Source organism: Cyphellophora attinorum (genome assembly GCF_001299255.1).
Source record: "Cyphellophora attinorum strain CBS 131958 chromosome Unknown Contig15, whole genome shotgun sequence".
Lineage (NCBI taxonomy): Eukaryota > Fungi > Ascomycota > Eurotiomycetes > Chaetothyriales > Cyphellophoraceae > Cyphellophora > Cyphellophora attinorum.
In genome coordinates this window covers 27,680-40,795 of record NW_017253243.1, presented here as the reverse complement: position 1 = coordinate 40,795, position 13,116 = coordinate 27,680, and the positions used below count along the sequence as shown (strand labels likewise).

The window sequence follows — 13,116 nt, the reverse complement described above, 5'->3', positions numbered from 1 at the left end:
CGAGCAACTGGCAGACGACTTAGACCTCCGCGGTCTGCATGTGGACAGAGCCTGTCCTGGATGGTCTAGATGCTGCTCGGAAAGCCGCAGCGCACGGACGGGTACCCATCACAATGCGGCTTCGACCGATCGGTCCGGCCCACAAAAGTCTACTCGAGTTACACAGCATACAGCATGCGTCCGCGGACCGGCACGACCCATACGTCCTCGTGAATAGACACGAGCTGTCACCCGCCGGACTTGTCAATGTGCTCTCCTAGTATTATCGAGAGTCGCAGAACCTCAATTCGTGCAGGCGAGGCTCTTGTGGGGGATGACATCCCGTGGTGAACTCACCACCAGGACGCCGGGCTCGTTAGGCCTGGAGCATGCCTAAGGCATATATCGATGGGGACAGTACGCAAACGCCTGTTATGGGCAAGGCTGTAGGCACTGGACATTAATGATGTTAATCGTAAGGTCAGAACGACGCACACTGCATGCTGCTACAGGCGAAGACGTGTCCACTTCCATACTTAGTATTGCCCGACTTCATCGATGTACCGAGTCAGACGAGGACAAATACACTTGTACCTACAAAGAGCATTACTCCACAAATACTTATTCCATCACTATCGCTTTCCCCGATCAAACCAGATCAACATATTCCCCTTGGATACACACAATGCGATCCCGACCCTCCGTGCCCTTTCTCCTTCCCCTTCGCTAATCCCCTTGCCACGAAAATCAAAGACGGCCCAAACACTCAAGACCTCCCCGCCATCATCAACGATGTCCGCTGTGCAAATGACTGCATTTCCCTTCTCGACCTCCCACTTCTCCGCCTCCTCGTCGTCCCTGACATCCCGCAGACCTTCGAAGAACGCCTCAAAAGGCTCGCTGCGGTCCAGGGCGTCGATGTGCAACTTCTCCTGCTCTTGATCGCCTTCATCAGAACTTTTCCTTGAAGAGGGAACAATGTCGATGATGATCGTCTTATACCCCGGATGCACGAACATCCCCGTGAACGCGCTCAACGGCCAATCCGTCGCATTATACCGCGCGTCCGCATCGCCCTTTGACTCAGCCCCTTCCTCAGCTGCCTCCCTTGCACCCCTCTCAGTGACCTCCACCGCACGCCGCCCCCAATCTACCCGCCCTGGTTCAGGGATACTCAACACATCATCGAACAACTGCATAGCCAGAATATGTGCAATGATCGCAGCGTTATCCCCATTTCCACATATGACCATACCAAAGTCATCCTCCGGAAGGAAACATAACAAGCTCTGTACTCCCGTGATCGACCCGTCGTGCTCGATGATTCTGTGTCCGCGGTAAAACCGCACGGACAGGCCCAAACAGTACAGCTCGTAACTCGTGAACGGCTCCCTTTCGTCCACTGTGGATTCGGGGTCGAGGATTATCCGAGGGGTGAATAGGTCATCGTAGATCTTCTCCGGCAGGATATTCGTGTCTCGGCGAAGTAATGCTTGGCCCCATTTCGCGAAATCAACGACGGAGGACTGGATCGAGCCTGCGCCTTGGCCTTCGGGCTGCTCGACGGGGATGGGGAGCGTGAGGTAGGATTGCGTGGCTGGTTTCCATACGTGGCGGTGTGCGAGACGGGAGGAGTAGGCTTCACCTGTGGCGTAGACGGCGGAGGGCTGTAGGAAGGTAGAGGTCATGCCCAACGGTCGGAAGAAGTTTTTGTGGAGGAATGAGGCGAAGGATTGCTCCGTTAAGGTTTCGACGAGGTGTGTGGCGACAGTGTACATCATGTTGTTGTACTGGTAGGCAGTCCTCAGGGGGGCATTCATGGGGAGGTGCCGCAGACTTTGGGTGACGGATTGCGCTGTGTCGGGCTGCGCGGCGCGGATGCTCATGTAGCTCAAATCGTGGCCGGGCATGCCGGTCAGGTGGCTGAGGATGTCTTCGACGGTAGTGTGCTGGGTCGCGTATGCATCAGGGAGGACAAAGTCGTCTGGGAGAAGAACAGACATCTTGGCTGTCCAGGCTACATTTGGGTGGTGGTCGTCATCGGCGACGAGCTTGCCGATGGCTGCGGCGGTGAAAGACTTGCTAGTGGACGCCATGTCGTAGACCGTGTCGAGCGTTGCTGGGACAGGGTGATCGAGGCGGGCGTGGCCGAATGCTGCTGTGCGTGTGGACTGTTTATTGAAGACGGCGATGCTGAGGCCGGGGACGTGCCATGTTCTAAGAAGGTCATTCACATGGGAGGCGAAGCCCTCTGAGAGTAATTCGTCCATGGGCTGGCTTTTGTGACCAGGGACGCCTGTTTGTTGCATCGCTGCTCTGCTCAATTTAATGACCACAGTACCCTCTTACCAGGCAGACTCAGTACTTAAGGACCCGACGGCGATCCTTCCGAGAGAGCAGGAAGGCTTCTAACCTCGCGATTTTGAACCCGTCATCAACAGAGTTGGCTCTGTACCTACCGCGTGCTGTCTGTATACTTCTTCATACTTTCTTTCCAACAAACCACCTAGATGGGTCTCGTAAGGACTTACCACATTAGTTCTGGTGACGCAGACTCTATGTAGTCATCTACAGATCAGAAAGCCTTTGCATACTAGGCTCGCAACACAGTGAGTCACAGAAAGTGTCCTATTCTCAGTAGTAGAATGGTGCAGTGAACCAAGAGAACGCCTTAGCTGAGATGGTGACTCTTTCTGAGAGATTGAGACAGATGAAGTGGTTTAGTACCACGGGCATAAGGCACATAAGTCCGGCCAGCGCACGGGCCATCAACACCAAATCATTTCGCCGAACAACTTGAAGGAGGCTCTTCTTCCTCAACACAATGAATTATCACAAAATGCTCGCGGGGGTTAGGTAAGGCATGTCTTTCATCCACCTGGACGCTAGTGCAATTGGCAGAGTCGCGACGGACGCTGAAGGATGAAAATCGTCTCACTCAACTTGTGATTGGTGGTCTCGATTTTTGGATCTATGTAATGCTGACGAGAAGCCTAGTGCGCAAAACCGAGCCTCGCAGGCATCCCGAAAAGCATAACGAACGCTTAGGCGTTGTATGTCGAAGCAGACACGTTGCCACCGCGGCCGGTCCAGTTGACGTGAGTGTACTGGCCAACGGGGAACTTGTCGTTGTTGTATTCGGGCTTGACCAAGAAGGTGTGAGCTCCGAAGTAGTCGCGCTGCGCCTGGAGGAGGTTGGCAGGCAGATCCTTGGTGCGATAGCCATCGAAGAAAGCCAGCGCAGTGCTGAAAGCAGGAGTAGGAATACCGTTCTTGACACCAAAGGCGATGACGTCTCTCCAACCGTCCTGAGCCTTGTGGATGGCCTTGTTGAAGAAGTCATTGAACAGCAAGTTCTCGAGATCAGGCTCAGCACGGTACGCGGATGTGATGTCCTTGAGGAAGACCGATCGGATGATGCAACCACCACGCCACATGAGAGCGATCGATGGCTTGTTGAGCTTCCAATTGTACTCCTTGGCGGCAGTCTGCATGAGCATGAAGCCTTGAGCATATGAGATGATCTTGGAAGCATACAATGCCTGCTCAAGGTTCGCAAGGAACTCCTTACGATCGCCGGTGAACTTGGCAGTCGGACCAGTGAGGACCTTGGCAGCACGGGTACGCTCGTCCTTGATTGACGACAAGCAACGAGCGAAGACAGCCTCGCCGATGAGTGTGACAGGCATGCCGAGATCGAGAGCGTTGATGGCGGTCCACTTGCCGGTACCTTTCTGGCCAGCAGAATCTAGGATCTTCTCCACGAGTGGGGTCCCATCATCGTCGTTGTATGCGAGCACATCTCGGGTGATCTCGATGAGGAAGGAATCTAGGACACCCTTGTTCCATGTGGCGAAGGTATCAGACATCTCCTGGTAGGTCATGCCCAGACCGCGCTTCATCACATCGTACGCCTGGACTTGTTAGCGCGGCACGAATTCTTCACCTGGGGAGCTTACCTCGCTGATGAGCTGCATGTCACCATACTCGATACCGTTGTGGACCATCTTGACGTAGTGACCAGCACCGGCATCACCGACCCAGTCACAGCATGGCTCACCATCCGACTTTGCGGCAATGTCCTGGAAGATGTCCTTGATGAATGGCCAGGCCTCCTCGTTGCCACCGGGCATGAGGGATGGACCATAACGTGCACCCTCTTCACCTCCGGAGACACCGGTTCCGACGAAGCGGATGCCCTTCTCCTTCAGGTACTTGGTACGACGGTTGGAATCGGGATAGTGCGAGTTACCGCCATCAATGATGATGTCGCCAGGGTCGCAGTACGGGAGGAGCTTCTCGATGAAGTCGTCGACAGCAGGACCAGCCATGACAAGCAGCATCATGCGACGGGGCTTCTTCAACTTGGCGGCGAACTCCTCGATGGAGTGAGCACCAACAATGCTCTTCCCTGTTGTTTGTCAGTCTTAAGTCTTTGTGGTCTTGAAGGCGGCCTACCCTTGGCCTCGTTCTCGAGAAAACGGTCGACCTTGGAGACGGTTCGGTTGAATGCAACGACGGTGTAGCCATGGTCGGCAGCGTTCAAGATCAAGTTCTGGCCCATGACCGCCAGGCCAATGAGACCGAAATCACCACTAGGTTGAACGTGCGCAGAGCCGACATTGATGCCGGCGAGGCGCGCACTACAGTTAGCATGGCTCAGTAAGGATGTTCTGACGGTGAGTGCAATGAAAAGAAGCGTCACAGCCCATAGATGCGGGCTCTCTGCTGCGGTAGGGTATACTCATGAGAAAGCGAACTTACACTGCACCAGACATTTTGGCGGGGTTGATCGGATGAAGCTTGATATGGGGTAGGACGTGGTTCTTGAAGGTGGTTGATAGCGGGAGCTACGTTCAGGGAGGCCTCTAATGCACCGAAAAAGAGGTAACTTCCTTTGAGTGAGTATCGAAAGAAAGAAAGAGCGAAGACAGAATCGACGACTTTGATGAAGTGGGTTGAATGTGAGGGACGGGAAGTTTGCAGTTTTTGGTGGGGGCTTGTAGCCTCTCCAACTAAGTTTATCCGCGGACGCCCGTTTGGACTGTTTGGTCTACGACTGTGCTCTAATTTACTGATGACTACTCATTGGATCTGCGACTGTATAGCCGACGATCAGCGAGGTACAGAGCCTACCTCAATCGAGGCATCAGTGATGCGTAGCTGTAGTCAAGAGTGCTTCCGTGGAAGTATGTCTGACTGATGCTTACCAGCCAATTGATCGAGCATATGCGTGAACAGCGTTTCTCTTCAGGTACGTGTCTACTTTCTCGTCTGTACGATGATGGGCATTCCGCAACGCAAGAGCTCCGAGCCAGTCCATAGAGCCACGAGTATATCACATCTCCGAATCCAGACAAGACTTAGTCATTGTAAGTCCTCAATCTTATTCATCCACTGCGTTACTCATCGAGATGGGAGAGTACTTCCATCAGTGTTGCCTCGCGCACCATAGCCGTGAGCTTCGTTTTGCTGAAATACGCTGCATTTGCCGGGCGGCTTGGGCGTCCGGTGGCTCTGAGTCAATCATGCCGTTGTAAAGCAAATTTTTACTCTGCTGCACTGGTACTTGAAGCAGCCCCACTATCGGCACGGAGGCCGCCAGTCGCCCATTCGCCTTGATGGTCTCACTGCGCACATGTGTCTCAAATCCTGTTACCATCACTACGGGTTATGCCTGCGCGCGACTGGCATGAGAGCTTGAGGTCATCTTCGGTGAACCAGTGGAGGTGAAGGTACATGTAGGTCACTTGAACCTGAGCACCGCGCAACTGTCTCTTGCGACTGCCGGTGCCAAGCTTGAGAAGAATGCAGCTTAAGTAAGCATCATCCTATTGACGTTGTCATTTGAAGCTCTGCGTCAACCTTGGAAGCCGGCTCAAGTTGACCGGCACGTAGGTAAGAAGTACTGCTTTTCAAGAGTGCTGGAGAGGTGCTCAATGGAACGTGTGCCGCGGGACGCAGCTTCCATATCGTGCTCTTACCAGGAAGCCAGGGGAGTACGGCAGGAAGGATCGAAACCGGCTCGCAGAAGGATCTGACTGAAAGCAGCAGGGTTAGCCCTTCTGCACTTCTGGCTGAACTCGCAACCAGTTCCAAGCTTGAGAGTCTACATTCAACCTGCAAAGCGCTCACAAAACAGCTTATTGTAGTCATAATGCCCGAAACATAACCACAGTAGCTGCCCGGCTCGCTCGGCCAAGGGTTATGATCAGAAACATGAAGGACACATTGCGGAGGAAAGGCAGCAAGCTACACAAATCCGTTGATCTTGACATCACTAACACTGATACACTGCAACCTCCAAACAATGGAACAAACGACAATGCACCCCGGCACTCGCGCTCTATATCTACCGCCAGTGTCATGCCGGGCGGTACCGGTGAGAAGAACCCCTGGGACGATGAGGTCTCAGCGTCCTCGCCAATTCGGCCCACCAAGCCGGATGACTACGATGACCGTGGTCGTGCACAGAACTTGGACCTTCCAGGAACTCAACGGAATGAAAGAAGTGTCAGCGAGAAGCCAACTCGACGACGCAAGAAGACTTTGAATCAAGTTACGCCACACAGGTTCGAGCTTGTTGACGCTAAGCGCGACAGCTTGCTAGCCAAACCTCCATCAATACCTATAGCATTGAGACCGTCCACGCCTACAGATAGTCTCACTGTGTCGAAGACTCGAAGTACAGGCGAATCCAATCATCGGTCTGAACGACAGAAACTCGTCTTCAGCCAGCATCAAACACTGGCCGAATCAGAGCCCATACTACCGGCCCCTCCGAAGACCTCGAAGAAAGCCAAAACACCCAGACCGCAAAAGCGATCTTTCAGTAGGATTATAGTCTCGGCTAACATCACACCTGTTGGACCTCGACCACCGTCGCCGCCCCAGATTTCTCTGCCAGCCTCACCGAAGCGGTCGAAGCGGACCAGCAGCTATGATTTTATCGGAGACTTCGGTCTAGGCCGAGATCGCGACAGGAACAACCCATTTACTGCTTCACCCGTGGCTAATGCACGGCCAGACAGAGTCTCGTTACCGTCACGGCCGTTGACCACGACTCGCCAGCCTTACCTCTACCGCCCACCAAGTGATCCCTTGCCAACAGGGTCACTCTTCAACAAAGTGGTTGTCATTACTCATGGCGCCTCTGCTCTATCTGCCGCCCTCTTGACCACTCTCCACCGTGCACACGCGCGCATCATCTTCTCTACACCGCCTGATCTGGCACCACAAGCCCGTCTACTGATCCGCTCCCTCGGTCCACCTGACACTATTCACTTCAACTCCTGCGACCTCGCATCCTACTCCGATATTCACGCCCTATTCGCTTTAGCTCTAACTATGTACGGACGCGTTGATCACGCAGTGTTCGCGCCAGGAGACGATGGTGGCCATGCAAGGACTGTCGGCGTTGGCGAGAAGTTGTGGGGCTTGGACACCGGCATGAGTGATAGGAGAAACATGACCGATAAGGCCGAGCTTGAATCTATCGAGTCGTTTGAGCCGAGGGACTATTCGGCAAGCTCAAGCAGAAACATTTGCGACGTCATCGGCGTCGGAATACGCTTTGCGCGAATCGCCGTTGGGTATTTACGGAACTCGCCTGGACGACGACAGACGCATCACTCCAATGGCGACTCATTGTCACCGGTCTCAGCGCCCGTCTCGAAGGACTCGAGCTGGAGCGAGGATCGCAGCCTGACCTTCATTTCTTCAACAGCGGCGTTCATGCCGGTGCCTTACTTGCCGGTGTACAGCACTGCACAGCACGCTCTTCTTGGCCTAGTTCGGAGTCTGGCCACAAGCATGGACTACGGTCGCGACGGCGTCCGCGTCAACATGGTCGCAACCAACATGCTCCTCCCTTCCGCAGTCGAGACGAATGGTGGCGGACGAACAAGCGTGCAGCTGCCTACCGAGAACGGCGAGGATGTCGGCCATATCATTGCCGGCCTGATAGGCAATGCCTCCGCTGACAGTGAGTACCGTACAGGGGAACAGGAGGAAGCAATACTGCATGGCAGGATACTCTACGCAATGGGACGAGAAGCGGTGGACATTCAAGATGGACTGAACATCAACGAGCGTAGCTGGCTAGGAGACACCGGAAAGGATGCATACGACCGTGCGAGCGGTAACGCGAACGGGAATGAGGCAAAAGGGCGATGGATGTTGATGGACGCGTTGGACTCGCCGACACTGTTCTGAGAACATTTGTGCGGCTTCTTCTTCATCAGCAGCAGAGACACGTGTCTTGGGCGTTGATGAAGGCCTCAAATTTTGCTTCAGAGCAAATTTGAAGGACCAAGTTTCAACTATTCAGAGTCAATGCCATTAGCTCACGAAATCCCCCTACCTGGGGGTTGACACTTCTAGCAGCAACCAGAGCTCGCTACCAACGCCTTCCATGTCTGCTTGTCGCAACAATACCAATACCAACACAGCTCCAGAAATAGAAACAGTCGCACTCATACTTCCACCGTCCTATCGACTCTGCTCGTTGACATTCACCAACGGACTCTTCTCATTCACCACCGCTCCCCTCTCCTCGTATGCCGGCAGCGCCCCTCCTGTTTGCTCGTACACTGGTGGACGTTGCCGCCGCGCATCGCCATATGATGGTAGGTCTGAGTAACCATCGGCTTCGTTGCCCTTGTCCCGTGATGATGTTGGTAGATATTGTTGATTCGATGGATTACCAGCGTTGGCGGCAGCGGCTTCAGCTGCGAGGCGGGCTTTCTTCTTTTCGTGGCGCTTGTGCGCAAAGTAATACACAACGCCGCCTATAATGAGGACTTCAAGAACCATTGTTAGGGTGGTAGGATGGATCGAAAGGGCTTGACGTGTCGTGAATAGGTGATTCGTTGAGTATGATACAGTTATATTGATGACTAGGTGATCTACTGCTTTTAGTTAGGTGAGGATGCCGACTCTCACGAAGACGCGCGGAGGCCTGTAGAGCAGATATATACAGCCAGACGATTCACCATGTGACTTCCCGCAAGTTTGCCTGCAATTGGACGAAGACCGGAAGGACCTTTGACTGCGCCCCGCGGCTGCCCATGTGGATCCTATACACACTGCAAACGATGTATCGTCGTATTTTCTATTGGCAGCTCGGATCATAGTCTACACCAGGATACGTAATCGTTCGCATTGTCAGTCAAATACTTGCGGCAAAAAATGGCACAGCCACTGTAGGTCAGGGCGCAGCCAATCAAGGACCTGCGGTGACACGGTGCTTGGCTGGAATCTTGGGCCGAGGGCGGGTGCCTGATTCCATCATCGCCTCTTGCTGCATTGCTTGATGTTCTGGAGCAAATACGACGGGATTCACAGAGGACCGGCAGAGTGACTCCTGTACCCGAGCAAGAGGCTCTAGAGACTGTTCCCGTTCAGTCGAATGCTAAGCGTGCCAAGTTCACGCAACATGTTACTCTCTATGTTCACTGAACTGTCGAGGAGAGTCACCACGCATCAGGTATCAGAAGTCAAAAACTGAGTGTACGTCGACTGCTTGGGAGCTCGAGCGTGAAAACATGGTGCGGAAGATCGTCTTCATTTGAATTGGTACATCATCGTCATCAATGGTCATCGCAAGGTTCCCTGGATCGCTTCCCAACTGTACCTTGGTCTGAGCGAAATGTGTGGCTGTTTTGCACAGAGCCTCTCGTCCTCGCTGACTATGCTAATTGTGACGTTGTCGGTATCGCTGAGCTCGACACGTCCTACGCAGCACTGCCAGCACCTCCAACGGCCGCTCTCCGATCCTTCTTCAAGGGACTAAATTCAGCAAATGTCTTCTTCGCCTTTCCTCCAGTCACTGCAGCTCCAGCACCCAGTAGACTGACATTGCCGAGTCCGCTCCCTCCAGCCTTGCCTAGCACTTTAAGTGTCTTAACCTTCTTGAGCTTTGGCTCGACTGGAAGAGCTTTGTCGTCTTCGTCGAAAATATTAGGGCGTTTACGCTTGTGGGTCTTGTCTGATGCTTTGTTCTGCTCGGTGTCGGAGGGCGCATCGTTCTCGCGATCGCTGTTCGCTGACTTCTTCTCCTTTTTGGCGGCGGCGACGGGCTTGATGGTGGGTGGAGCAGTGGCTGGCTCTTCTCCTACGTCTTCCTCAGTGACTTTGTCGAGCGCGGGCTTCTTCTGGACGACTTTGTTGCCTTTGGTTGCTGTGGACTCCTTGAGAGGTTGTGTTGGCTTAGCTGCTGTTGATGCCTTGGCTTTCGTGGCGGCAGTAGACGCTAATGCAGCCGCTCTGGCTTTGTCGCGAGCTTCTTTTGCAGCCTTTCTCTGGGCAGCTTGGGTCTCTGCTTCCTCGATGATGGAGTGGATCTGCTCGTGCATTCTCTCGTCCACGGTTTGCTCCGACTCGTCCTTCTCTGTTGACTCAGCCACGTCCTCCGAGGGCGTCTCTGGTAGGATGCTCATGGTCGTGCGGTTGAGGAATGGAGTCATCGAAAAACTAGATTTGTCGCCGATGCTAACAGAAGATCGCTGCTTCTTGGCTGCTCCGCCCTGCCCGGGTGTGCCGATAGTCATATCCGGGTCGAATCGAGCAACGTTCCGCTTCCTAGGGTTTATCGGGCCAGTGGTAGGCGGAGGCGCCATCTTTCCAGCAAGTCGTGCTTTGGTGAGCTCCGCGGACTGAGCCATCTTCGCCGCCTGTGACTTCTCGAGCTCATCTTGTGCTTCTTTGAGTTGTTCTTTTGTGGTGCGAAGTTTGGTGCGGAAAGCATCGAGTTTTGACTCGAGTACGTCCTTCTGGGTCTCCCACTCGGATTGTTTCTTGACTATCTCTCGCTGATTCTTCTGGATCTGGGTTCGCATGCTGGCGACTTCCTTCTTCAGGTCATCGATTTCGGAGTGCAGGGCAGAATCATCATGGCCCGAGGCTTCTCGCTGACTTTGCAACCGTTGCACAATACGCTTTTCGTTCTCGAGTTCGACCTGTGCTGAGCTGAGTTCTCTCTGTAGAGCAAGCTTCTCGGCAAGGGCATTCTGCTGGCTTGACGTTTGCGACCTCAGGTGTTCCAACTCTGGCTTGAGTACTGCCAGCTCTCGCGATAAAGCCAATTTCTCAGACAGAATCTTCTGGGTGTCGGACGACGCTTGATTCTGTGCATCGATCTCGGCCTTGTACCGCTCGTTCTCGCGACTGCGTGCCTTGAGCTCAACCTCTACGCGTTGCAACTCGGCCTGCGTCTCAGCTAACCGTGAGCGCATGTCTTCGTTTGTGTCTTCGAGGTTCTCAATAGCGCTGATATCTGCGTCGAGTTTGTCCTGAAGCTCCTCGTTCTCGTCTTCAAGCAGCAGTAGTTGCACCCGCAGCAGACGCGCGCGTTCGTCCTCGTAGATTCGATCGGTGTCGCGTAAACAATGTTGGTATGTCTGCTCTAGCTCGTATGTTTTGAAGGTCTGAGCTATTTCATGCGGAAGCATACATTCTATTTCGCTAGCCATGTTGACTGATCTGATATTCTGATCGATGCTGCGACATGAAGTTATGAATGTTGAGGTGAGAGAACGTTCACTTGATCGGGGCCTCATGAGCGGGTTGAGGAGGACGACGATGCCCGATATGGCTAGAGCCAAACAGAGGCGAGGATGCGTTCCTGGCTGAGTCGACCACCGGACAATATGGCTTGGCATCGATGAATGCTCCGAATGGGAAGCGACCGTCATGAACTCCCCTCTCGAGGCCGTCTCATGCACTTCGTCACACTCCTTTGATCTATTCAAGGCCCGTCATGCGGCTCTACAATCTCCTCGCCACTGCGCTGCTGCCACTCCTCGCCCTAGCAGCCAAGAAGCCCGCAGCCTCGACGTTCGACACCTACTCCTCAAGATCCTTCCCCATCGAAGTCGATGAATCTTCCTACGACGCCATCACACATGCTCCTCGTGACTACTGGACAGCCGTTCTCCTGACTGCCCGCCCAGCCAAGTTCGCCTGCCAGCTATGTCGGGAATTCGACCCAGAATGGAAGATCCTGGCCTCATCATGGCAGAAGGGGGACAAGAACTCCGCATCCCGAGTACTTTTCGCAACGCTTGATTTCGACAACGGCAGAAACGTCTTCATGAGAAACCAACTACAGACTGCTCCAGTGCTCTTCCTCTACCCGCCAACCAACGGTCCCGACGCCACCGGCTCCGGTAAGGAGATCAGGATGGACTTCCTGCAGTCTCAGTCAGCGGAGCAGACACACGCCTGGATCCTGCGCCAACTCCCCTCGGACCCAGCAACACCATATCCGAAACTGGTCCGACCCGTCAACTACGGTCGGATCGTTGCCAGCTTCATGATCCTGATCGGCATGTTCACCTTCGGCACCGTGGCGTACCCCTACATTCTGCCCGTGCTTCAGTCCCGCAACCTGTGGGCGGCAGTCAGCCTCATCGCGGTGCTGCTGTTCACCAGCGGACATATGTTCAACCACATTCGAAAAGTGCCATATGTGCAGGGCAGCAAGGGCAAGATCATATACTTTGCGAATGGCTTTCAGACACAGTATGGTATGGAGACGCAGATTGTGGCTGCCATGTGTACGTAACACCCTCTCTGTCCCTGATGCGACTGCTGACAGATGTTCCGCGCAGACGCGATCCTCTCCTTCGCAACGATAGCACTCGCCCTAAAGGTGCCACGCATGAAGGATCCAAGAGCACAGCAAATCTCTGTCTTCATCTGGCTGCGGTCCTCTTCGGCATGTATAGCTACCTGCTCAGTGTCTTCAGAATCAAGAATGGAGGATATCCTTTCTGGCTGCCGCCTTTCTGAGCCGCCCTCTTGCTCCGAGAGATCGACATCACAAGGCGTGTTGCCACTCCGAAGTGCTGCTCAGGCAGGCGGCTATGCCGCTGCATGCAAACCACGCCGCGAGCTCGCAAGACGGCTCTCCCGACGTGAGAGTCTTGGAAATCACTCGAAGCGAGGGCTGTGCCCCAGCATGTGTACCACCAGAAGCGCTCATAGCTTTCAAGCGTTGAAGCCAATGGCATGGATTGTTTCGAGTTCAGATGGAATCAGACCAGTCCACAGTGTATCAGCATCGCACATGGCTTTCGTTATGGAGCATCGAGCTTGGCAGAGTCTTCTCCGAGCGTCGTAGGAGTCGACGTGCTC

The 13,116-nt window shown here is 54.0% G+C and overlaps 6 protein-coding genes across 6 annotated transcripts; 2 read left to right on the top strand and 4 right to left on the bottom strand.

Moving 5' to 3' along the window:
* Window positions 1-611: 611 nt before the first annotated feature.
* Window positions 612-2,288, bottom strand: AB675_4973 (uncharacterized protein; the record flags this gene model as incomplete). The annotated part of the gene is made up of 1 exon (XM_018145149.1): window positions 612-2,288. One exon carries the CDS (start codon window positions 2,286-2,288, stop codon window positions 612-614), a length of 1,677 nt encoding a protein of 558 aa, XP_017999347.1.
* Window positions 2,289-3,023: 735 nt separating this feature from the next.
* On the bottom strand, window positions 3,024-4,757 carry AB675_4972 (6-phosphogluconate dehydrogenase, decarboxylating 2; the record flags this gene model as incomplete). The annotated part of the gene is made up of 4 exons (XM_018145148.1): window positions 3,024-3,893; window positions 3,939-4,390; window positions 4,438-4,622; window positions 4,744-4,757. 4 exons carry the CDS (start codon window positions 4,755-4,757, stop codon window positions 3,024-3,026), a joined length of 1,521 nt encoding a protein of 506 aa, XP_017999224.1.
* Window positions 4,758-6,198: 1,441 nt separating this feature from the next.
* AB675_4971 (uncharacterized protein) lies at window positions 6,199-8,193 on the top strand (the record flags this gene model as incomplete). Its single annotated transcript, XM_018145147.1, has 1 exon — window positions 6,199-8,193. One exon carries the CDS (start codon window positions 6,199-6,201, stop codon window positions 8,191-8,193), a length of 1,995 nt encoding a protein of 664 aa, XP_017999264.1.
* Window positions 8,194-8,469: 276 nt separating this feature from the next.
* Window positions 8,470-8,793, bottom strand: AB675_4970 (uncharacterized protein; the record flags this gene model as incomplete). Its single annotated transcript, XM_018145146.1, has 1 exon — window positions 8,470-8,793. One exon carries the CDS (start codon window positions 8,791-8,793, stop codon window positions 8,470-8,472), a length of 324 nt encoding a protein of 107 aa, XP_017999460.1.
* Window positions 8,794-9,713: 920 nt separating this feature from the next.
* AB675_4969 (uncharacterized protein) lies at window positions 9,714-11,450 on the bottom strand (the record flags this gene model as incomplete). The annotated part of the gene is made up of 1 exon (XM_018145144.1): window positions 9,714-11,450. The coding sequence occupies one exon, from the start codon at window positions 11,448-11,450 to the stop codon at window positions 9,714-9,716; it is 1,737 nt and encodes a 578-aa protein (XP_017999393.1).
* Window positions 11,451-11,737: 287 nt separating this feature from the next.
* Window positions 11,738-12,544, top strand: AB675_4968 (Magnesium transporter protein 1; the record flags this gene model as incomplete). Its single annotated transcript, XM_018145143.1, has 1 exon — window positions 11,738-12,544. The coding sequence occupies one exon, from the start codon at window positions 11,738-11,740 to the stop codon at window positions 12,542-12,544; it is 807 nt and encodes a 268-aa protein (XP_017999354.1).
* Between the last annotated feature and the right edge of the window lie 572 nt (window positions 12,545-13,116).